General features: G+C 43.0%; 1 protein-coding gene across 2 annotated transcripts in view; it reads right to left on the bottom strand.

Moving 5' to 3' along the window:
- doc2b (double C2-like domains, beta) overlaps positions 1-25,945 on the bottom strand; it is a 109,602-nt gene that overhangs the window by 37,644 nt on the left and 46,013 nt on the right. Inside the window, exons 2-3 of one of the 2 annotated variants that reach the window (XM_076750325.1) lie at positions 19,040-19,119; positions 9,422-9,445 (exon numbers count right to left, since the gene is read on the bottom strand). In XM_076750325.1, the coding sequence (XP_076606440.1) occupies positions 9,422-9,445; positions 19,040-19,119 (104 nt within the window). The remainder of the gene's footprint in view (positions 1-9,421; positions 9,446-19,039; positions 19,120-25,945) is intronic. The other variant, XM_076750326.1, reaches the window with a different exon arrangement.

Here is a 25,945-nt window from a genome sequence, read left to right as displayed (position 1 = left end):
TTAAAATACACCAAGTAGTGTAAATATCTATGAGAAATACAGTATATATACCTTATAGTGCAAGAGGTTTGCAATTCAGAAGCAATAAATACCCAGAGAAAATATCAAAATGCTGTGAATAAACACAAAAGCAACCATGAGGTGAGAAATAAAATGTTCTTATAGTGTGAGAGGTTTACTCTCAGGAGCCTCGGGGAACGTCTTCTGCTCCTTTTAAAGCACTCACATTCAGAAGGGAGTCGTCTGAACCTCCTCCCCGATGACATTTCCTCAGAGACGGGAGCTGCCGGGCGAGACTCGTCTCTAACAACACGCAGAGCCTTTGGTGAAGCCCAACTTTAGAAATTTAACAGAGATGAGACGGAGCGGCCGCTCACGTTCCAGGCAGCCTTAACTATTCTCTCTAATTGCGTTTGTGTCAGCGGCAGGAAAAACAAGCTGGCACACGTTCAGCAGCAGAGGTGTGAAAACTGGACTTTAAATGCCAAATTTCACCTTTCACTGTTACACAATCTCCCCTATGGTCCCACGTCATGTTTGCAGAGATTATAGTACAGAGAACTTTGCAAATTTAAAGAGCTTGACGGAGGAGAAAAAGGAGAAATAGTCCAAATCTAAGTGCATCAGTCCAGTACTGGACCCAAGTACAAAGCTGAGGTACTTTCATCGCATATATCATACAATAGTATACGGATGGGGTTTGGCATGGAGATACTGTACAACATTAATGTACATGTCTGCAATACAAGCATATGTTATATTATGTACATAAGCATAAACTACTTGGAAGGTTAACTTTAATTCCATGTACTTTAGAACAAAGTGGCTCTAAATGAGCTCCACCTCAGCAGTAAAACCTGCTTTATCATTAAAGCATTAGTAATGATAATCTAATGATATATAACAGTAAAACAATCACAGCGGACACTGAGTACTCTTCTAGCACACCTTGCTCATTATACTTTTAGATTTTCAATGGAGACTTTTACTTGCAGTAGTGTGGTATTATACTTCTGCTTCATTTAGAGGTCTGAATGCTTCCTCCAGCGCTGTCTAATGATGATAATGTGAAGCAGACTGCAGTGCTTTTTGTTCCTGTAGGCTGAATAAATTCAAAATTTGAGACAAATCAGAAACAGGGTTCAATATCTACTTCAAATTAGATATCAGCCATTCTGCGGATGTATTTCCTCAAACAATAAAAACCAGTGCTTGGAAATCAGTATTTCAGTCATCCTGCAGAAGAAGTGAGTCTATGCACGTTGATTTTCAGGCTGTTCTGTATGGCGCTCTGGAGTTTCGAGGCTTCCATCAGTGGGAAATTGTTATCTGTGCTTCTTCTATAATTGATTTCACCCTGTGTGATTGCAGAACACTGGTGCAAGTCTTGATTTTCAGGGGCAGCACAACCGACCTGCAACATGCAGTATATTACGGTTTGTCTAAAAATGTTCTTTTCATTTCTCTGATCCTTCTGAGAGAGCGTCACCAGGAGCTTTTCACGGTGGCTTCAAGGTCTACAGGGCTTCTGTTTAAAATCGTGTCCGCTGTGATAGAAAATTCATGTAATCAATATTAGATATGTCATCATCAGGGTTGTTGGAGGAGGCAGTGTCAGGTAATGCTGCAATATTTACCATCTCTGCCATCAATGTCTCGCACTGAATCCTAATTTGTCCGCTGTGGTTTACAGTGTTCTTGGTGGATAATGGGAGGAAAAATAAAACAGCCCCGATTTGCAAATCCTTTGACCTGAATTCAGCTGACCACGGTACAAACACATGCAGCGTTCAAACCGATAAACTGTGCTTTTTTGGGAATCAACTCATTCTGAATTTGATGCCTGCAACACGTCCCAATAAAGTTTGGACAGGGGCCTGTTTACCACCGTGTTACATCAGCTTTTCTTTTAACAACACCCAGTGAGGCTTCGGCAACTCGGGACACTAATTGTTGAAGTTTGAAAGTGAAAGTCTTTGCTGTTCTTGCTCGATATAAGGCTACGCTTGTCGTATCTTGTGCTTCGTGATGCTGCATTTTTAATGGGAGACGGGACTCCTACCTGCACTCTTTTACTACGAAGCCACTCTGTTAGCGCTTGGCATCGTCTGGATGGCAGCATGTGTTCCTCCTGCATGTTACGTTCAGCATTAAAGGTGTTTGAGCTATCTTTGGCTTTAGCTACCAGCTGCTGTTAGCTAGTCAGCCCAGCTAGCCATGCAGCTAATGGCCCTATCAGCTGACTCGGAGCTCGGAGCACCAGGGATTGTTGGTGTTTACAACAAAACCGGGCTCAGCAGCCTCCAAGCGAACACGGCTGGACCAGGACAGAACAGAGCCTCCAGGACCAAAGTAGGGTCAGCTGACGACGGGGAAGACAGCGCCGACCAGGACTCTGACTCTGGGGTCAATGGGAGGAAGGACGCCATCTCCAGCGTGGAAAAGCAGCTTCTGGAGCTGGAATATTTTCAAATCTAACTCCGAGAACCAAACCACAGTTGGTTATTGGTGAGTTGGGGAGTTAATTTTGCTTCTGTGGAGTTTTACAATGACTGAGCTCAGTTCAATAAAGGACAGAAACTTGAATTAAGAAGGTGAACGGTTGTATTTTTCTTCTTCTTCTCTGAGCTCAGCGTTTCTGGATGCTGTTGACATATGACGTTCGCTTTGCATGGTCGAGTCTTAACTTGCATTTGGATCAATGAAGTTGATGAGGTAAAACGTTAAATATATCGCCTTTGCACTGTTTTCAATCGGGTATAAGTCAGGACGGATTAGCATGTGATCCCATTCTGTTTTAGCCATGTTTTACTCAGGAAATATAAAGTTAGAAATGACTGGAAAAAATGAGCTCTCACTTGTTACTGCAGCACACTCCATCCATAGGGAGGAACACACAGTAAAATCAAATCCTGGATAATAAACCATATATATTAGTATGCGGGACAAAGAATAATAAGGCTTAGGAGCCCTGTGGCTTTATAATCTCTCAATAAAACGATTTCATTTCTCTTCTGCCAAATAATAAAGATTTCACATCTGAAAAACAGCCATCACGCAAAAAAAAAAAAAAAGAGAGAAAATTCTTTATTATGAGCCTGGTGCCATTATCTTAATTGCTCCCTGTCTTTATGGTTCTTTCTTTAATGGACCAAAAAGGGAAAAAACAAAACAAATATGACGTCTATTCACCCACAATTATCAGGCTTAATAGAGGAGCTCGGCTCAAAGCCCAGCACTCAGCAGGAATTACTGGCAGCAAAATGACACACTCGACTGTGTCTCTAATAAGGCAACACTACTGCTTTAGATCCCGTCTGCACCAAACACAGCCACAGTGACACTAATTTCTTCAGCTGACGCTCATAAACATCCACATTTTGATCGCACATAGGCCATGTCGGATGCAGTTTGTTCCCCGACATCTCAAGAAAAGACTCCAGACGGAAGAGACCGCATTATAAAAACAGACAATTCAATCAGTTTGGGAGGAAACTAGATGACAGGTACTTTCTCCGGGTCCCTCTGATTTCATTGAAGTGTCTCACAGAGACAGTTATGGCTACAGACAGTGAGGTATCATTTCACCAGCACTGAAACTCTTCTGAGATCAGGCAGCTCGTGTCCTTCTAGGATTTTGGTGTCACTCTGTGGATTTCAGTAAAATGACAATTATGCGGAAAAAGTGAGGTAATGAAAACGTTGCTTACATGACATTTTGCTGATGTCAAAGCCGCTGTGAGGAGTCTTCGATTTTACTTTTACTTCCATGACTGTGATCCGTGCTAAAGGATTAGCAGCTTGGACGCAAACATAAGCTGCATTTGTCCGTTACTCCTGTCATTAGTGCCCCTTGCTGGTGCTTCACCTTCATACAGGTGTACTTTTCATGCCCTGGTGAGGCAAAAGCAGACTCTGAGACGCTGTCCTCTAGTGGATCGGCGGGTTTCTTCCATGCTTTGGTGTGATACTGGGCTGAATGTTTTGCTGTGTTTTAGGACAGTGGTGAAACGCAGACATCTTAGACGGCACCTTGTCATGTTTTATCTCCCGTTGCGACATCCTCCAGGCACTGCTGCAGTGTTTCTTTCAGACACCATGCCGGCCCGGAGGCCAGCAGTATCTTAGGACGTGTCAACATGTAAATACACCAACAGGTGTTTGAATCAATGTTGTGACATACTTTGCTGCCCACACAACAGCAGATGTTACCGCACAAAGAAACATTATTAATTCTTAATGCAAAATGTGAATATGCTGAAATTAAAAAAGAGAAATTCTGTAAACCTGCAGTGTTAACTCACCCCCAACATGTTCAGTTTCCTCAACAAAGCTGATATTTTATGATAGATGATAACAGATTGATGTTGAATTTAAGCATAATTTCAGGAGACCTTTAGATTTCATATTTTTTGATCCTGGAAATCGTGCAGAGGAGGTGGAAGGACTGCCTGCAGGTTTGCTCTCTGGCTTCATTCAGCAAACAACTCAATTAATAATGCAGGAGAACGTGTTTGGAGCCTGAGAGGCAAAACCTGGGGCAAAAAAGGCCACTAACTACTCTGTGCACTGCTCCTTGCTGCTCATTAAGCCTAACCGCTGTCAGTGCAAGCTAATTAGAGCTTATCAACATTGTGATCAGCTCTCTTCTCTCATCAGCGGAGACTTTGGCAGCTGGACAGTCGGAGGACAACATTCGGAGAGATTTTAGGTAGAGAATCAAACAAACTGTAAAGGTGCAGAAGTCCGCCCAGCATCAACTGAAACGAGGCTCTCGTGTGTCGAATGTGACGTGAAATAACAGCAGCTACTCATTCAGATACTGCTCCTGATATTTGACACATGCTGTAGTTTCAGCTCAGTTTTGTTGCAGCCTCTGATGAAGATTATTCAGGTACCAGCAGCCATTGCCAGCAAATGTTTATCTAGCTGTTTTGCAGATTACACAGATATCTGGCTGTTGCTGCAGTGCATGACAATATTTGGTTAGCAAGCCAGCTCAATATCAGTCAATATACTATATTTACCAGCACTTGTATAAAATGACTTCAATGAATGCGTACGAGTACGTGGAATTACCAGATGTGGGACAAAAAGAAAAAACATGTTGAACTGAATGTGTGAGTAACGTAGTACAATGAGCGGCTATGTATGTTTTATCCTGTTAACTCACGTCCCCATCTTTCTTTTATGATCGTTAAATATTCATTCAAATATTGCCAAAGGCCTTCGTTTGCTTGCATCTGCAGAGAGCAGCGCTGGTAAAATGATGAATTCACACTTAGACGTGATAGAAAAACGAGCCATGTGCATTGAAATTTGTTTTGATGGCGAGTCGTGAGTTGCCGGAGGGCTGAGCAGCGCTGCCGGGAAGTGCATCTTATTTTGAAAGTTTTCTTAAACATGAAACCTCTTAAGCACAAAGGTGGAGGTTATTTTATATATAATTTATACATATTTTTGTATTGTTCACTTGGTAGGCCTGCTGAAAAACAAATAATACAACCTTGTTACAAACTGCTTCAATTACAGTCAAACACGCATGCACTGAGGCGTGTCTGCAGCCCTGCTTCCACACTGACGACTGTAAAATTCATCCACAAAAACAAGGCGAGGGGCTTCTGCAGCGTCTCGAAAATGAGGCGTTACAACACAGTCAACATTCACTTTGCAATCCCAATCTCTGCGCCAGCCGTGACCCTTTCTCCTCAATCTTGTTCCTTATTTTCTCCTCCCTTATCCAAGCAGCGGCCCGGCTGAACTAAACACATAAAATATTCGGCAATATATAACATGCTTGATCTGAAACACTTTTTTTTTCCTGCTTGCAAAAAAAACCCACAAACCAGCTCAGAGCTCGACACCTCGTCTGCCTGGAACGGCTGTTTCTGCTGTCATGTGCTCCTCTGGGCGATGCAGGTTTTCAGCTGTGCTTCTTGTGTTTTCCACACAACAAAGTTATTGAGACGGCACCACGACAGCTGATTGGTTAATGTGCCGTCTTCATTTACCTCTATTGTTGCCTTCAGTGAACACCTGAGCTATCATTTCGGCGGAGGCACGTTGTGTGGGGTTGGACGGGGATGAACAGACAGCTGCGTCATGCTGCTGATTGCGCGAGCACACTGTGAATACTCTGTTGATCATAATTACCGAGGGTTGGAGAAAAATGACCACTGCGACAGGCAGATGGGTAACATGCATCAGTGTATCCACACACCATCCATCTCACACATACTCATTCATAACAGTTCCATTGAATAACAGCCTTTAAATGCTGTGAAATGAAGTTGAGCTGTCTTTGTTTGGGGAATTAGGAGCTTCCTTGGCATCGTTCAGAGGAAGTGAGGGGTGTAGTGGGTCTTGGCGTGTGTGCTGGTGTCGGTTTGGAGCTGGAGTTGAACTGAAAACATCAAAATAACAGAAACAGAGTCGCGTTCAATAAACCTCTGTGAGTTTCCACATGCCGCTCGTTATGTTGCAGAAATATCAACATGGTATACAGCTCACAACCTGCATCTATGCATGAACTACAGCGAACCTACGGCTCATAACTGAGGAGACTGTAACGCTGCTGTCTTGAAGAAGAGACTTCCCGAAACCCTTCGTCTGTCAGGTTAACATCATGGAGTCTGAATCTGGCACTGTCTCTACCTGTCTTTAGTTCAGTCTTGTGCAAAACTAGACCAACAGAAGGAGTAATTCTTGGGTTTGTGTGATTTTTTACTTTTGCTGGACATCACCATATTTTAAAAAAAGGAGTCAGATGAGGTGGGAAACAAAGACAGGTCATAAAAAAATGTTTAAACTATGAAACATCCACCACAGTTTGCAGGTGTGTGACAGTGAGGGACTATTAGTCACATTTCAGGTGTTCTTACTTTCAGTTTCACACCCACATCTAAGTGGTTTAGATCAACCGGCTAAACTGTGAGCTTGTTTACAACCTAATTGTCTGACTACTTGTGTTTCTTGCCCCATTGAACATAATTTTATTGCTCCCTGATTTCAGCAATTTGGTGAGCGCAATGTAATCATAGCAGATAAAAACCATGAAAATATGGGCTAAATTATAGGAATTATCATTATTCTGCAACACAGTTATTGCATCATGATATTTTCTTTGAGAATAACTTCATATTTTATTCCTGGCGGTAGCACGCTGTAATATCCTCACACATGTGACAATGGCGCTCTGGTCCCCAGTGAGCGGCGCACCAATGCAAAAAGCCATTGATCCTGTCAGTGATAACGATGATGCAGTGCGCTCGGGTCAGCTGGGGCGTTGGGTATTGAAGACTGATTAAGATTCATGGTTTGCGCACCTCTAGCACCAACAGAAACTACAAAGATTTCATATTTAGTGATCTGTGGTTTAGGTAAAACACACATTTCCTGATAAACACCATATCCTGACAATCCCCTCAAAAGTGTATTTTGCACGCAAGGCAGGAAACCCATTATTTTTCAGCACCGCAGCTGTATGTTCTTAGTCATTCAAGCTGTTCATACGGCTGTTTTTGGGTTTTTTTTACCCATTCATGTTCATATATTTTCTGGTTACCATAATTCCCAAACACAAATCCATTAGATGTCATGTTATTTATATACGAAGCCTCAGAACAAACAGTTTATTCTGAGCTAATACTGCTCATGTGTATTTTCTTATCCGTTTTTTGTCCCACATGGGTGCTTGTTTTCCACAGTGCTATCAGCCTCTTCATCAGCCAGGGCATATGTCTTCATTACCATATCTGACCGGCCTTGTAGCACGTAGCTGGAGGAAGCATCAATCACTGGAGCAGCAGATAACAGGATGGATGAAACGGAGCATTGATCTCATCTGGGAGGAGCTGACACGCAGTCACGTAACAGAAGGGTTAATTCTTCAGGGGCCACCTGGGATCAGTACAGGTGCTCAGGTCAAGGCTACTTGAGGCGATCCCGGAGTGATGGAAGCAGGCGATACGGAGTCGGCAGAAGGGTCCCGTTCATCAGCAATGACTGTCAGCGCTGATGATGGAGAGGCTTAAGGAGGAGGGGGCCGGAGGTGGAGGTTGTGTCACGGGTCACGCTGGGACACATTAGCTTCAGCGGCAGTTATGTTATTGATAACGTGTCACTGATTCGCAGAGACGGGAGAGAAGCTGAAGCAGCACTTAAACAGCGATTGGCTCTGCATGCGTGTTGAAGTTAAGGTTAAAGGTGAGCAGCGACAACGGACAACACAGAACAACTGAAGAGAGCAGTGATGAACATTTCAGCGTCAGTTCATCTGAATCAGACAGGTCCGGTTCGCAGAGCCGCCGTCTGCATCAGCGTTCAGCGTTTATTCTGCCGACGGAGGTGAACAAGACAGCGTCGTTATCACGGTCTGTGTCCCGCTGTCTTCCACTCCACGTCCTAATGTGAACTAAGTTTAGAGCCTGTCGCGTGGTCACATTGGGAAAAATATAATCAAAGACTTAAACACACTTGAATTTCAAGTGTGTTTGCTGATAGACGCCATGCGAGCGGCACCGTGCAGCAGGGCCAACACATACGACACTTGTTCAAAACTAATTGCGGCTGGTGGAGAGAAATCTGCAGGAAGATCTTAGAAAGCAAAATATAACGTTTTTAAATTGTCAGTGGCTTTGCAATGATAATAATAATAATAAGGTTCAGTATATTGATTTGTTGCATACTAACAAAACAACACACGATGAAGATAGAAAGGCGCCTGCACTTCATCATTTCGCTCTGATACAAGGTTTGTGCCGGCAGATACCAATTAACCCCGCAAAGCTTTGCAAACAGCAGAGTGTTTGTCGAAGGATTATTACTTAATTTCTGGGCTGGTGTCAGAACCGCACACCCAATTTTCACACTTTTACATTTTTCCCAGTTGAAGGCAGCTCAGCGGTGTCCGCTGTGTAACACTGCAGGGGATCACCATGTCCGTCAACACCACACTTAGTTCGTTTGTTATTTCCAGTGTGGACGCGCGGCGTGCTCAAAATAAATGAATGAATAAATAAATAGTACAAAGCAACAATTTGCTTCAACAACTCGAGGCGACTCTGGGAGGGAAAGGGGAAGCAGGCTCACCAGAAACATGAAGCAGAAAACAGCTAATTACAAATAACGACCTGAACGACTCGTATCTGAGGATGGAGTTCACCAAGCTCGTCTGTTATCAGAGCGTTTGCTTTGAATCAGCGCTGAAACACAAAGAACTAAACATGGATTCACATGAAACATCACTTTGTATTGATGCCAAGTAAAGGAAGCACATTCTAGAGAGAAGGATCGGAGCTGAGGGGAGGTGACGGGGTTGATGGGGGTTTCGATCAGGGCTCACTGGGTCTGGACGGTGGCTGAAGACTAAGGATTGATTGGTGGGGGCTGGTTGGGGTTTGAGCTTATCTCAGCGGCTTACCTTCTTGTATCTGGGAACAGGAAGCTGTTTTTTTCCAGCAAACATAAAGCGGCGACACAGAGACGGTGAGAGCATGCAAAAGAATAAAGTGGAGGAGAAAAAGAAAAATCACACTGAGCATGTGCAAAGCAAACTGAATTAACATGCAAATAAACACGAGAAGAAGAACTGATGGAGACTTAAAGGGGAATAAACAGAAGCCATCTGCATGCTTCCTGAGATGGTTTACACAGATCCTGTGGAAAAGCTGATTAAAGCTTTGCTGAATGTCTGTTTAAACAGTCATTTCGAGCACACACTTCTTAGTTCATGTACTTACATTTGGCTTTAATTTAATTGTAGTTTGAAACAATCAGCAAACTCGTGTGAGTTACAGAAACATCTTTGAATTGTCGATCGGATTTCAGGCCAGACTTCAGGATCATAATTCCGACATGAAGGCAGAGAAATGAAGACGTTTCAACACAGAAAACACTGACAGTGGTACATCTGACTCCAGCTTTCTACTTAACACACTTTTGTACTGAACTGCACTGCTAACCTTTAAGCTGATGACGCACAAACGCAACAATAAACTAAACAAAAGGCTGACAGAAAAAGCTTCAGTCCCAGCATTAACTGTTAAGATATGAATCACAATTGATTTTTGCTGTGGCCGTGACAGAGCAGCTACTCACTCCAGCCTCTCTCAAAAGCCTGCTTGGAAAGACATTTTATCGATATTTAGAGCTGAAACGTGACAGGTTGAACAGCAAAAATGAAGCATTTCTCAGATTTCTCAGGTGTCGCTGAGATGCAGGGATCACAAATGAAGACAAGTTGTTTTACAAAGACGATTTATGTAAAAGCAGCGACATGAAAACAGATACGAACGAGGATAATGAATAAGAAGGAGCAAAAACATCTCCAAGAAACGACCAAAGTGTGTGTGTGTGTGTGTGTGTGCTCCCACACACGAGTGCGTGGGCTTACAGGCCAATGAAAGGGCAGTCTGCAGAAGAAGAAAGAGAATGAAAGACTGCAGTGGAGTGTTAAGGTAGGTTGCAGTGTAGGCGGTGCGGAATAAACAGGTCTTGGATCTGCGATTGAATAGTGAGACAGCGTCTGATTCACTGATAAAGGCAGGAAACGTGCTTTGCTATGAAGGGAGGCGCTGCCTCAGTAAAACCGTCTCCATGCAGCTATTTGCTTTAATAAGCGTGGGAGGACGGGGAGGGATACGACAAGGTGTGACTGCACTTAAAGACAGGAAGTAAAAGAGCGGCGTATCAGGACAGGAGGTCAGCTCAAAGCCTCGTGAAGCTCCAGAGCAGCCAGTGAAAAACAGGAACACTCTGACAGAACATCACAATCTGCACTTACGACAAACACAATAAACAAGTCTGCGCTGCTGGATCTGAAAACGTGGACGCTCACCTCTGTCAAGTACAGACAAAGATATTCTGGAAAATGACTTTGTGTCGCTGTCGTTCCTGCGTGGATATCCAGATACGCCTCAAAGACTGTTTGTATGCTGCTAATCTAAAACAACAACAACAGAAACGTGCTGCAGCGTCAGTCGCACGGCCCCAAGCAGCAACTCCAGGCCAGAAAAATGAAGCTAACCGCAGCTCTTCAAATGGCCACTTGAGGCTGGTTCCAAAGGCGAATCAATCCCCATAGACCCCCATGTAAAAATGGCCAGTGTTTACAGCCTGGTACAAAAAGCCATGGGGTTCACATTTGTGTGTTTTGTTTTGTGAATCATCATCATGATGATGGTCTGTGGTTAAATTTTGGTAGGGTAATAACCAAACCTGACCCAAACCCCCCTGACAAAAGTGCTTTAGTCGCCTGACCACGTGCAGAAAGCAGGACGCCGTCCTCTCCGGTCTCTGGTGTTAAACTCTACGCTCTGTACGCCCATTATTTACTCCAAACACCCACATATGACTTCTGTGCAGGACAAGAAAGTAACACTTCATGGACCGGAAAAACGTGTGAACACAGTGAACATAATCAAGGCTGCAATTACATTTCCAAAACATATCTGGTGAAATAATTTAGCTCATTATTTATAATGGGAGACTGGGCTTCCACAGACACAAACAGCTGGTTTACAAAGCTCTAAATTTAGGTGCATACTTAATCATATTCTGTAAGAGTCAACCATATGACTGCTAAAAATAAAGGAATACTTCAGGGATTTAGTACTGCAGTTCCACAAAATACAGTTTCTTTTCTTTAGACCCTCCCGTGCCCGTCAAAGTCTTTCTAACCAAAACTCGGATTTGCAGTAACCCAGTGCAGAGATTATGTTGTGCTGTGCAAAGTAAACCGACTGCAAAGTTTGGAAGAACTTGGACAGCAACGCTGAGCTGAAGCCAACTGTGAAGGAAGCAAATGGCCATTTTGGCCACAGTAACATTTCCAAGAACCCATGAACTTCCTCGGGAACTCAGGAAATCTGCCACACTCAGGCCGCGCTCACTCTCTGGCCCTGAAGACGTCCCCGCTATCAGGGCGGTGCTTCTCGTTTGGCCGGGCCAGGACTGACTGACTGACGTGGGGTTTGAAGCATTACAGCTTCATTCAGCAATCTGACCAGCAGATGTTCACATAAACTGCTGACAGATGAAGAGACAAGCTGACAGACTGGCTAATACTGCCAATGGCTGCACCCAGGGGTGGCCGGCAGGGGCCACGGCCCCCGCTCACTGGACTGCTGTTTAAATAATTAGTAACATGTAAAATAAGAAACCAAAGTACATCAGTACGTGATTCCCGTCTCATTGCCTTCAGTCTCTTGTCTGCTGCTATTTCCTTTCATGTGTTCACCTGCTCAGTCACTGCTTTCCCACTCTAACTCCTCCTGCCAGCCACGCCCACCTGCCCGCTCACCTGATCCTCATTCCCAATCAGCCCAGTGTTTAAGCTGCTCTCCCACACTCACTCAGCTCCACATTGTTCTTTGTTTCCATGCATTCCTGATTGGACTGACCTCTCGTTACCGAACCTGCCGTCTGCTCTCCTGTTCCCCGGTAAATACATCAGTCCTCTGCACCTCCTGTGTCTTTGTCTGTCTGTGCTCATTTGGGGTCGCTTCACTTCAAACATTTTAGGGGACTTTGAATCCACCCAGAAGGACTGAAGTGAGTGAGTTTCCTCTGCTCACTCGGTGCTTTGCAACAGACAATATTCACTCTCTGCCAAGTCTCAGATTAAAGTACTACATTTGGATCCTAAACACTCTGTTACAATTCCTGACAAGAACATAGTAGAAACCTTGAAATTCAGTCGTGCTACCTCTGCCGCCATCCTTCAGTCCTGCTGTCACAGGGGCAAAACTGAACAACGAAATCCAACAAGCAACAGGCCAATGACGAACCTTCGAAATGTGAACACAGACGTAAAACAGACCTCAGATCAGCTGTTCCCACGCAAGATGACAAATTGGAAAAGTCGGGTGTGAGTGAAACCACTTAGAAGCTGTGATGTGGATGCAACAAAGTGCTGAACGCCTTCCAGGCGGCCGCGTCCGAGGCGCAGGAGATCGAAGGCTGACACGGGGCACTCATCAGCCGTTAATAGGTGGCTTCTTATTTTCAATGGAGCTGCAGGGGATTGTTGAAATGCAGAGTGAGTGAGCTACAACATTTGGCAGTTGTTTTTCAGAGAGAGGTGTAAGATTGTTTTGGCCTGTAATCTTTCAGCTCTTGTGAAGCTGAGTAACCAGAACAAAAGCAGACGAGCGAGGCTGCATCTTTCCATACAGACAGGCCTCCTGCAGTGACTCACTCTTTGGATAATTTTATGGTTGTGTGGTGATGTGGTGAGGCATAACAAGCTATAAGGACGCCTGCAGTAAAACCAAAGTACAATGACAGAGACGATCTGATTTTGTCTGATTTTTAGCTGCGCTGTAATGCTGTTGCACGGGGGAGCTGAGAGTTCTTTATGCAGTGACGGGAGCTGAAGAAAGTGGCTGGATGCTCCTTTGTGAAATGGTCCAAAATAGAAATGCATGGTTATTTTCTGTCTGCACCAGCTGACTGTTTGTGCTGCAGCAGGTGAAGCTGTCCTTCAGCATTAACGGACCATTAGCTTCAAAAAACACCACTCGTGCTTTTATTTTCAAAGAGCCTGTGTGGACTCTCCGTACCAAGATGTGTTTTAGCTTCTTGTAGTGTCAGTGAAATAACTTGCAGTGGTTTAAAAACATGTATCTGATGAATTCGGCCTTCCTCTGTCATCTGAAGAAACTAACATTGATTTTCAGGCATAAATCCTTTTGTAAAGGTAAACTGCTGTATGTGCAGGGTCAGAAACGTACACAGCACTGCCTCGAATAAACACAGAAATGTAAATGCAGAAAATAATGTGACAAGAACAAACATCGTGCTCTGCAGAATCCAAACTCAACGCTTACTGAGAACAAAACATGAAGGTTTTGAATCTCAGGATGATGGTAAAGGACTGAATAAGAGTCCTCTGGGTTGGTTTTGTTCGGCACAATAAATGTATAAAGAATGTATATGATACAGAAAATACTCTAATTATTCTTACTTTCATGTACTTTCTCTTCAGGGTCAGAGTAACAGAACGTTCTGTCATGTTTCGACAGGAAGGTTATTGCTTGCTTATAATGTATTGCTTGTTTTTTCTCCTTCAGTGTGTTTTCAGGCAGAAAGCGAAGCAAACTTTCGCCTTCACTTCCTTCTCTTATTTCCCTCCAGTGTCTCCCTCTTTCCCGCCCGTCTCTGAACATTTATGAAGCAGATTCGTGATACTGATTTTTTGCTCAAGTTGAAACATTTTCTGCTCGTGCTGATGCATTTTTGGTCGCGCCAAGTTCACTTCCAGTCGTGTCTTTTCATTGACTTTTTATGCAGTCGTCTGAACACACAGTCACTGGAGGACTTCACTGTGTCATTAATATATTATGGCCCAATTTCAGAGCAAGGAAAACCTTCAGTCTCAACTGAACTATGCTGATGTCAAACTGAACCACCTGGACTGATGACAAAGAAGAAAAGATTCATTCATGGCTGAACTGGTTGGAACATATGGAAGAACTGGATGTTGCTGGGAAATACTGGTGCTCCAGCTTAGCTCTGCTCATGTATAAATATCCTGATCAATAACACCAGCTCTCTGGTGGCAAACAGAGCCTGGAGAGGATCTGCACCTTGATCTTTATTGGCTTATTCATTATAATGAAGCATCACTGTCAAAAGGTGGACATTTGGACTACCACAATATGTGTGCTCTGCTCTGGACGTTCAGACTGACAAATACAGACCATCTACTCCGGCGCTTAAAACCAGAGTTTTACCAGTATTGATTTAAAGGAATATCAGGAAAAACTCTGGATATCCGAGGTCTCGGTGCCAGGCCAGGGAGACAATCTGTACAATTCACTAAAGACTTACTTTCTTATGTCAAAGTAAGACTTATCTGTGTTTGAGTTACGATGATCCGACACATCCTGACTTCTCCAGAGCACATAGAGGAAGTGCTGTGAGCTCTGAGCTATTTCCGTCCATGTGTCCACATGCATGTATTCCCCTTTAAATCAATTAAAGTCTATTTCAAGGGGCTAAATTGACTTATTTCCATCATGTGAGCCATTACAATGGGTGTGGCCTGATTCGCTTAGCGCAGTGAGCAGCCTGTGAAGATGGTGAAGCTACAGACGGACTGACGTTTGTGAGGAGAAACTGGGAGTTCAGACTTAATGTGTCGCTCGACAAAAGTCAGCGTTTGACCCTGAAATGTTAAGATGTCAGATAGGGCGCTGCAGTGATGATGTAATGATGAAAAGAGCTTTATAAACAGCTAAATTTTCTTTTCTAATTACTCTTATCGTCAGGAGTCATACAGGCTGCATTGCATAGGCTTAGCACCTAAAAACGGGGCTCCGGTTTTTAAGTTTCTACTTCTGTTAAACAAAGATGTCAACACTTCCCTCTTCATCTGTCGGCCTCCGGTTTCATTACGACGCACTTAAATCGAATCACTTCATATAACGAGTAAACAGCCATTAACTGGCTGCTAATCTCTTCGTAATTTTATATTTGATTGACAGATGCCATGACAGTCGTCACTGCTTGTGGCCACACTCAGAGCTTCATTGAAACAGCATTTGATGCCTCTGTAATGGCTTTGGTTCAAATGAACATTTTCCCCTCCAGCAGTGATTTGTTACAATGCCAGTAGATAAAAATATAATATATAATAGTAGTAAATATCCCCATTCATCTCATAACACAGCCCTACAGGATGGAGAACAATAGCATTAAACTAAAAGCTAATTATCAGATAGTTCTGCCTCTCAAACCACGTGAAGGTAAGGGTGTAATGAAATGTTTACAAGATACGGCTTATGGGCTATTTGTTTTTCTGATTGTGTGGTTCAGAGCTCTTCATTTCTACTTACAAATTAATTCCAAAGAAGATTATCAAGTGCGGTTTGTAGGAGATCCGCAGACTTCATCCTTTATGTGTGTACGTTATCCAAATCGCTCAGAACTCGATTAATATACTGCTGATTGTACGAGCACAAACATCTTTTTCACTGAGCATCGCACACTGAATTAATTAGTCCAGACAGGAACATACAGTCAGGAAAACGACGCCCTACTATTGTGCCTTAGTTATTTTTGTGTGCAGTAATGAGGATAAGAGTAGTACACTGAATAACTCAATCGCTCTTGTGGAATCGAAGCAGTGAAAAAGGAAAAACACACAAAGTGACTCATAAATAATATATAATTTTCTTTGTAACAATGGAGCCGAAGGAAAAAGGAGAAAAAGTGAAAATGCAGAGGTGATGATTGGCGGCTTAATTAAAGGGCAATAATGCAGGTAGCATTCTGTCCGTATTGTGCCGGCTGGGTGAACGACGGCGCAGCGAAGGGCCTCGGACACATTGAAATGTATGAGATGTGGAAAGGCTGGATCAAGCTGCAGAGCTATGGTCAGAGTGAGTCTCATGCAATAACTGTCCAGCAAATGAATTTTAATGTGGGGTTTTAAATGACATGTCCCCACAAAGCCCTATTTTTAGCTAATTCAAATCCCCAAATTTTCATCTATAGCAATGGTGGAGGACAATCTAAGATGTGCTATCATTACAGAAAGAGATGGAGAAGAACATTACGACCATCCGACGTCTGAAGTCATCGAGACAGTCCCTTTAAATTACACTCATTCAAAAACACAAAGAGCATTACATCAAGAAAGCAACTTGATATTTTGACATTTGGGAACAAAAGAGAAAATTAGATATTCCTCAATGGCTTTGGAGGAGTTAATGAGTAAATGGACGAAAACGGCCCTGAGTTTATGACAGCTGTGTCACAAATATAATTCACCCTTTCAGCTGCGACTGCTCTCTGATAAATACTGAAGCGTTCATCCAGTTTGTCAAAAAAGTGCAGTTTTTCCTTTCAGACTTGCTGAGCTTTGCTCTCCTTGTGGAGCTCTCGTGTATCACTCAGCCCATGCTGGATTTTAGGCTTTGGTTTTTCCACTTTGAGAGGGTCAGCGTGCAGGTGGAGCTGTGTACAGATACGCCCCCCTGCACTCCCAACACGGACACATTGTTCTTTCAGAAAGCCTTTTTTATGCAAATTCAATCCAGCTCTTTTTCCTTGTTAGAATAATCGGACCAGTGGCCTTTTGCGCCTCTTTTAACCTCTTTTCTTTGCTTGACTTCAGGTTCTCCAGTGCATGCTATTTATTTTTCTGACTAAATGCCAATATTATGATAATGTAAGCATTGTACATGCGAGCCGTCACTGCTGCATAACCATGAGACCCTGTCTCCACTGCACACCTTCTCTCTAACCGGCTCAGCAGGCACCGATATCAGTCGCTAAAATTTGGTTAACCTTCTCCAGTTCCTCTAGATCTAATCAGAGAAACGGTTAATTACACTCAGTGGGCTCAGTCACAGTTACTATCAAAGCTTCTGCAGCTTTGGCGGCAAAAGCAACAACAATTAAAAAAAAAAAAAAAAAATCAATGGAAATGGGAATATACCGTGTTTGAGAGAGAGGAAAAGCATTTTCTCTGGTCAGCTAGGCAGCAGCTGAAGTCCAGGAGCAGAGCAGTATAGAAAATAACCACCATAAATCAAGATGGCCTGGTGCCCACTCTGCTGTCCAACTCTCCTGCCAACGCTGGCTCCTCTGATGCCCACTTTCCCTCCTAGCAGCCATTCAGGCAGACAGATAGGAAGAGTTATAGCTGCTGACGACAGCCGTGGCTGTCAGAAGCAGCACTTCATCACAGCAAACTGAGGAATCACAGAGGAAGACACCTCTGCACTCATATTTCTTGTACATTGGATCAAATTTATATTAAAAATTAGATACGGTTCAGCTATTGCACTCCCCCTCCAATATGCTGGATATTTGGTTGATTTATATATTATTTTTAGAATCAATAAATGCTACCGGTACTTTGGTTGCCCGTAGGAAGTCTGCAAACAGTATTGATTCGGTTGTAATGTTAATCTAGAGCCCCTTGATATACAAGCGATTTCACCTCTTCAGCTTTGTTGCTCTGTCAAACATAAATAAGGAATTAAAAATAGCTCTCGAAGAGAAACTGAACATTACATTTTGGATTTGATTGATTTTTCACAGCAAAAACTGTGCTGGCACAGCAAGTGAACTCATCACAAACACCCGAAAAGAAGCATTTCATCAACGCTTGACTTCATTTTTCAACGTGTAGAGCAGCAAACAGAGCTAAACGGGTACCAAGTGCCTTAGAAAGTGACGCCAACGGGGTCCTGACCCTGTGAGTGCACACATGTAGAACTGGGAACATAGCACCCTTTGTCTTGTTCCCAAATGTGTCATATACATGAATGTGGGGAACACAGGACCCTGGAAACAAAAGGAACGACTCCCACTGTTTGACATTTTAGACCAACATTCTCTGTCCTTTCAGCTCTGTTTTGGTCTCCATCAATCCCAGAAAAAAATATCTGGTTCTTTGGCAGCTGGATGTCACATTGCTTCATTTTTTAAAGTAAAACCTGCAGATTAATGCTGCTTTAAGCTAAGAAACACAACTGGTTGGATGCACATTTGTTAGCAATATGCTTTAGAAATAATTGATGCTGTCTGAGATGGAAATAGCTGTAAATCACAGAGAACTGTGGGACGTGTTAAGTCGCTTTTCCGCAGCCTTTTTGCCAGTACGTGTAGGCTGATACGAGAGTAGGCCGCAACAAAAATACTCATCTTTGACAGTTATATTATTGGCTTTGAAAACATATTGAAAAACTGTCAATTGGTCTATATTGATCTGCCTTTTATTGCTTTGTTACGAGGTAGTGACTGCTGTCCATCAATATGGCCACAACATTTGAGTTCAGCTCCATCGAACTGCTTTGAACATGTGCTGCTATTTGCTCACCTCATGTTCGTATGTCCAGTTAAAATCAAAGGCCTGATGCTGACTTTGATAAAAGCAGACATAGTCAAGTGTGACAGCTCACAGATAAACTTGAACTGCAAGTTGACTCTTTTTTTCTCTTTGAAATTGCTTTAAATTAACATCCAAGCAGCCATTTAGAGGCTGCGAATTTACATCAGCGTTATCGTCATCGCGATGGCTCACCTTGGCTTTGTTAATTGTGCAGTGCAGTGCATTGTTCTCCTGGTCATACAGCAAACTGAAGTCCAAGGTCCCCAATGTAGCTGTGAAGACAGATAAGGAGAACAGAGAGGGAAGACAATCAGTATCTGGAAAAGAAGTTCTTCATGGTGCACAACAGACCTGCTGGGGAGAGGAAACACAAACCTGCCTGCTTTCATCCTTAATGGGAAATCTCACGGTGTTCTTGGCACTGACATGTAATAACAGACATGATAGTCAATGTCGAAGTAAACACAAGAAATGGACATGTAGGAAACTGGTGAATGGAGCTTTGAGTGTGAACGTTTTTCTGTCTATTTGTGGAGTAAAGACTTGATCGTATAAAGAAGAAATTGTTCTTAATGCGTCTTCTGGTAAAACAATGGTTAAATAAAAATGAAAGTGCAGGCGTGGCTGCATGAGGCCCTTTTGCAAAGGTCACATAAATCTAAAATCCATTTTCACATCGATTAAAATCTAAACTCTTTTCTATGTGCATCAGCAGCACTGTAACCTGTTGCTCATGTAGCTTGATTAACCGCCTGCTGACTTTTGACAATACTACACTGCACACAAGACGGAGGGCAAAAAGTGAAAGGAAGGGGTAATTTTCTAAAGAGGGTCATTTTCAGAGACTCCAGTGTTTTTAATTCATTTCCTGTTGAGAGGTACGTGTTACTGTTGGCTTGGATTAACTGTCTCCTCAGCAACCTTCTCCCGATCGGCATTGTTTACCTCAAAGGCTTAAAATGAGACCCCACTTCACCCCTGCTTGTAATTAACCAGCTTTTCTTTAAACTCAGAGGCCACCACATCCAACCGAAGCGATACTGTGCTGAGTATTGAACTGAAACAATTAATGGCATGATCTCATCCTTTGTCCTTTCAAAATGCCAAGTTACAAAGGGACTTCCTGGATTGATGAAATGTTGTCAGGATGAAAACGGCATAAAAAAAGACGTGTGTGGGCTTCAAAAGGTTCTGAAGCTTTGTGCTGTTAGTACCAAACAACACCCAGTTTTTCCTTCATTCACACTGTGATATTTATAAGAGCAGTAAAACAAAAGAATCCATAGTTTTTGGATTTGTTATTGTACTTATGGCCGCTGTAATTACCACCTCCTCCACGTTTTACCTCCTCGTAAGAACGTCCAAGCAGAATTGGCTTAAATGTAGTGGATGAGCTTTGAGATGTGGGATGATTCAGAAGACGGACTTTTTTAGTACAGTTTTACTTTTCGTTTGTTGGTCAGTTGGTCAGTCCAACACTGTTGGTCAGTCCAAGTCATGGACCGCTTTGGTACATGACTTGGACAAGAGCCGTTGACCAACTTCCAACCACAAGAATGTCAACAAAGAATGGCTTCCATGTCCATGATGCTGCTGTCTTGTGTTCTGAAAAGTCTGTTGACGGTGGTTGACATCCACCATGATACACTACACAAGACAATCCATTGTCTCACCCGAAACCCATTTTTGTTCCTGACGCCTTAAGTCTGTCAGGTTGAGCTATATCAGACTGATTTTGGCAAGTTTGAACCCAGAATAACGCTCGCCAGGCCAGATTCCAGGATGGCTAACTTTTGATACTCATATAAGTCCTCCGTAATGTAATGTACGTCGTTTGTCCATGCCCTCAGGTGCACAATGCACAGAAGGTCATTTTAATTTCTTTAAAATGCATTTGCAAAATATTTCCATGTCTGTGTTACTGCAGCAGGGATGAAAGTAGACAAAAAGTGATGTTAGTTTTACAGCAGGCCAGAGTTTTAAAATTACCACATGATCTTTCTTTTAATGTCAGTTTTATGGCAGCAGAGGAAATTATGTAGTATATGCAGAGTGGGACAAAGCTATTTAATTGCCCTTTAATGCACCCGAAGCCTTCCACGCTCCAGGCTTTGAAAACTGATGACTTACAGGATAGTTTGCTTAACCACCAGACAGAATCTGTGCCAACATTAGCATCAACAGTTTGTTGGCTTACAAAGCATTAAAATCCACCAGTTTGGAAAGAAGTCTTTGTTTGTGGTTTGAGCAGAACTGAGTCTCTTAAACAGCAGTGAATCAATGCTGCTTTAGAGCAAACTGAGCTCGACAACACCGAGCGAACCTCTTCACCACCAACACACACTGAGGTGAAGACGTTAGTTTGCTGCTCAGTTTGTTGGTGTGGTGGTAAATGATTAGTAGGTACTGTTTTATGGGTAGTGCTTCTGGATGCTATCAGAGTGCAAAACCTCCCAGAGCTTCACCAAATTAAAGACATCCTGGTGTTGAGTCAGACTTCCAGAAAAACATAGAATTACAAAATCATGCTCCCCAGAGGATCCTACCGTATCGTAGCCTCGCCTCTGGTTCATCTTTGCCTGATAATCAGACTGAATCTGTGTTTGAACTTCCTTGTGTATTGTTTGTGCTGCATTCATCACTTTCAGCTGCTAGGAGCAGTTAACGTTTGCCATGTTGATCACAGAAATATGCCAAATGAAGACGTGATATTTTTGTAAGTCCCCTCACAGAAGCGTATACAGCCGAGTTGATCTTATCCACGCTTGTCTTTTTGTTTTGTTTAAGGAAATTGATTCTGCCTCTGGCACAGGACAAACATGTCTCTATTCTTAACCTACAAAGCTCTGATTTGCAATTGTTTCTTCAACTGGGGGAACGGCAGTCAATGCGGACAGAGCAGCTGAATCACTGAAAAAGTGTGGGCAGCGGTTCAGAAGCCTGGAACCACACTTGGTTTGTCTCCAAAAGTAGAAAATAATGGCAAGGTTACAGCGGAGCCTTTAAAATATCTTCATTTAGCTATTGTAGTGTCCTGTACTCCTGTGATAACATGTCATTCTGACGCAGGAGAGCTGATGCAATGAGCATGCTAATGTTTCTTGGTTTGTTCTACTGTGAATTTTAGCGACAGTGTTCAGCATTTAATGGTTCATTACACAACACATGCAATTAATATGTTTAGTGTGGCATGAGAAAGGCAAACTGAGGTATTCTGAAAGTGGGATAAAGGAGCAAAACATAGTTTGTTTGGCCATCAACTCCTTCCCAACATTAATACTTCCTTTACTGTCACACTGCCTGTGTTTGTTTCTGTATTCAGGGTAACAGTGGGACCATATCAGGCACTTTGTGGAGGAGTTGCTTGTAACACCATTTTGCACTGCAAATGCATGAGCCATCTGGATAGCTGTGGGGTACAGCCCAGTAAGATGCAACAGTGCTGTGAACTCTACGGGAGTAAAATAAAGTGGAGTCATTTTTCCGACAGTCGAGTCATATTCCAGTCATGCTGTGCAACCTAATTTCTGTGACTCTCAGAGAAAAGATGATAGGTTTAATTCACTTTCAATGGGCTACTTTATTGAAGGCAATAATTATCCAATTTACTGCAAAGAATCATTAATTACATAATTTCCTAGCAAAGAAAGGAATTAATGAAGGCAATCATTATTTGTACCCAGGTTTCTTATTAGGTGTGCATTTAGTGTGAAACAGACTTGAATCCTCCTTGAATGTGCCTTTGCTTTGTGTACCTTGACAAAGGTACACGACAGAGTGGGAGAGCATCATTAGAGTACAGCACTGTGCAAATATGTCCAATTCATGAGATGTGGAAATACTGAAAAACATCAGGTGAAGACCCAGAGAGGATTCTGTTGTTAAAAACAAGAGATGAATCAGGCGATGTGATTGTTTCCTGGGGAATGAGGGATGACAAGCGTTGAGAAATTGTTAAAATGTTCACAGCTTTGTCGTTTATTGTAGGAAATATGTGGCTCCCGCTGTGTGTAATGATTTATGTGCTGAGGGAACTCTCTGGCTGTTACCAGAGCATCGCTTGAAGCCATGTTTTGAAGCCGACACATCGATCGCTTTTTTGAAACAATGGACTGAGGCTTTGGAGTGACATGGACATCCAAAGGGGGGACATTTGCTGTGCAGGACATTGATTAAAAGTCAACTGTAAAAATATATCACACAGTTTAACGCTTTTCAACGGCAGGCATGCTTTCATAGGTGCCAATTTGTCCGCTGTACACTGAAAAGTCGAGATCTTGCTGAAGCCTGAAAATCTTCAACCCCACTGATTCGATATTTTCTGTATCACCAGCAGAACTTGCTGGTAAATTTAATCAAATCTGCTTCCACATGACTTCCACATTGCTTGTACGCACCAACTGTGGGGACAGCTGTTACTGAAAGTGTCAGAAAACATCACTGAGTTATATTTTGGTATTTAAGGTCGCACTGAAAATCCTTTACATTTCTGAAATGTTGGTCTCTGTGCTGTATGAAGGACACAGTCCATTGGAAAGTTTGTTTCCTCCAACTGCACAGAGCTTCTGTGGGCCAAACGACTTCTGGAGAAATCCCCGACTCGTAGCAGAAACAGGCGTCAGACAATACGAAGGCAGATATTCCTGACTCACACGTGATTTGTATGAAGTGACATTTCACAAATCTGATCTCCAAAACAGCGCTGAGAGGGCCGTAAAAACAACTGGTAAAGCGAGGAAAACAGCCTCTGGCCTCCAGCGCAGTCAAGAGCCAGCAGGAAAAAAGAGGCTTAATTTACGCATCCACACATTTGCGCTTGATGTGACGGCACAACCAAACAGCTTGTTGCACGTGTCAGAGTGCTTTTTATAGTAATGGTCCGCTCTCGCTGCCATGATGGCGGTAAAAGAGCTGATGAAGGAGGAACAGCTGACAGGGACAGGGGCTTTTCTGAGTGATGAGTGCTGTCAAAGTGGCCACCACAATGCTCAGTTAAGAGGGCGCCACAGCAGCTCCATCACTTCCCTCCAGGCAAAGCTGCAGAGGCAGTTCCCGTTGAGGGAGGCTGACCGGGCCGTCACCTCCCCGCTGAGAGTCCATGATGCACTGCGACGACAGGTACCCCAACAAACACACACACACACACACACACACACACACACACACACACACCGACTTAACATTGCTCTTTCACACAAACATACAAATTCAAAGGTCTCAAATCATCCACTGTACATCTGCATTTTTTGATGGCGGCTGCACAAATCTGTAGTTTTCAAACTTTGAATATTGATCAACAGGCAGCAACTACTTGAGGCACTTGTCCCACAGACATGAACATTTTCAAGAAATAATCAGCACAGCCTGTGAACACCACCATAATTTCTTTTTTGGGCTCACTCAGGTGGAATGGAAGCGCCATTAGAACGCCATTAGCAGTAAACAGCTCAAACATTTGATAAATTGAGTGCAAAGTAATGCATCTTACTAAACTTGCAGGAAATGAATGGGAATGGATAATAATAAGTCAAATTTGGGATCACTGAGTCCACGTGCAAAACTCAGCCTGTTTGTTGTTTCATGTGCAGGAGAAAAGCCAAAACTCAGCTTTTTATAAACTGCAGCTTTTCGCCTCATCTAACATAGTGTTAATTAAGCATACAGTTTGTTATACTTGCATTTCCTCACCCCCTGCTAATCTTAAAGCTGCAGTAATCATTTTTTATGGCAACTAAAACTTCCAAAACAGGCATACAGGCCTCACATATTAGCACTTAATTAACTTGTTTTGGCAAAAAAGCTGCAAGCAGTTCGTCCCAAAGAACCGTCGCAGAGCAGATTACAAATCTGACACAAGATGCTGAAAAAAGGTCACCACATGAATTTTCCAGTTTTCCTCTCTGGCCTGTGAGGAATTAGTCTGTGTGGGATTGCTGCCAAGTTTGATACGAGTGAGGAATTGCTGTCTTTGCATGGGACAACCAGAGATGAGGAGAGAGGATTCGGTGCCAACAAATGGAACTGGACATATTTGCTATGCTACTACTTATCTCTGTTTGGGACAACCTGCTTCTGCTGGCAAACATATTCATACACTCTGCTCAAGACTGACCGACCCGAACCTGGAAAAGCAGCTGTGAGTAGCATCGTCATTGCCTCCATCATCTGACATCAGACGCCTCCAGCCATGTGTTCAATGACTTACTACAGCGCTCAAAGGACGCTATAAAAATTGACAGGAAGACGGTTTTGAACCCCTGATTTAGAGTCTAGTTTCTGTCCAACAGTCAAAATCCAGGTTAGTATCAGCATCTTAGTTCACATACTGGATGTGGAAACATGCTTGAATCCACATGACAAAAGCAGTATGTGCACAACGTCTGTGCACATGTCGCTTCACCTCCCCAGGATTTGACCATGTACCAGAAAGAAAGCGGGGGGGCGTCCCACCCTGTGCACTACATTACTGTAGTCTAAGGGACAAATTAGCCAAGTGTTAATTTGTCTGCTTATGCGGTGCTTGAGTGAACAATTAGATTGCATGCTTTGCTTCAGCGTCCCATTATGTGGCTCTCATTAGAGTGGAAAATCCTCATGGGGGACGACAGGTTCTGTTAAAGATGTTATTTGTTTTGCTTCTTGCCGCCACGGAGCTGATTTAATGTCGGATGAAAGAGAAGGTGGGATTTTGACCTCAGCTGTCGCGAGGTTTCAGGATCTGCACGCTTTACGCTGAAATCTGTTTTTTGACATCAGATGTTATTTTGCGATCACGATAGAAACTTCAGCACCACAGCTTCCACCTACAGAGGAAACCATTAGATTCTGGAGCTCACATTTACATGTTAATGAGAAATAAAATGAAATACTTTAACATCCTAATGCTGTTACACAGAGTTGACATTAATTTAGAGCTACCTACTAGTACTTTGACACGGGAACATTTACTTTAAGTAATGTAATAACATCAGAGCAGTCGGTTGTGTTTGACAGATGCCAACACATGAGGAACCTCTTGTTTAATATTGTAACAGACGACGATAAACATAGCTCCATTCAGAGATATTGGCGAGTGAAAAAGGTCATAAATCTGACTAA

This window comes from Chaetodon auriga, chromosome 15 (genome assembly GCF_051107435.1).
Source record: "Chaetodon auriga isolate fChaAug3 chromosome 15, fChaAug3.hap1, whole genome shotgun sequence".
Classification (NCBI taxonomy): Eukaryota; Metazoa; Chordata; class Actinopteri; order Chaetodontiformes; family Chaetodontidae; genus Chaetodon; species Chaetodon auriga.
Note: the sequence above shows the minus strand (reverse complement) of the source record. Positions and strands in the feature narration are given on the sequence as shown.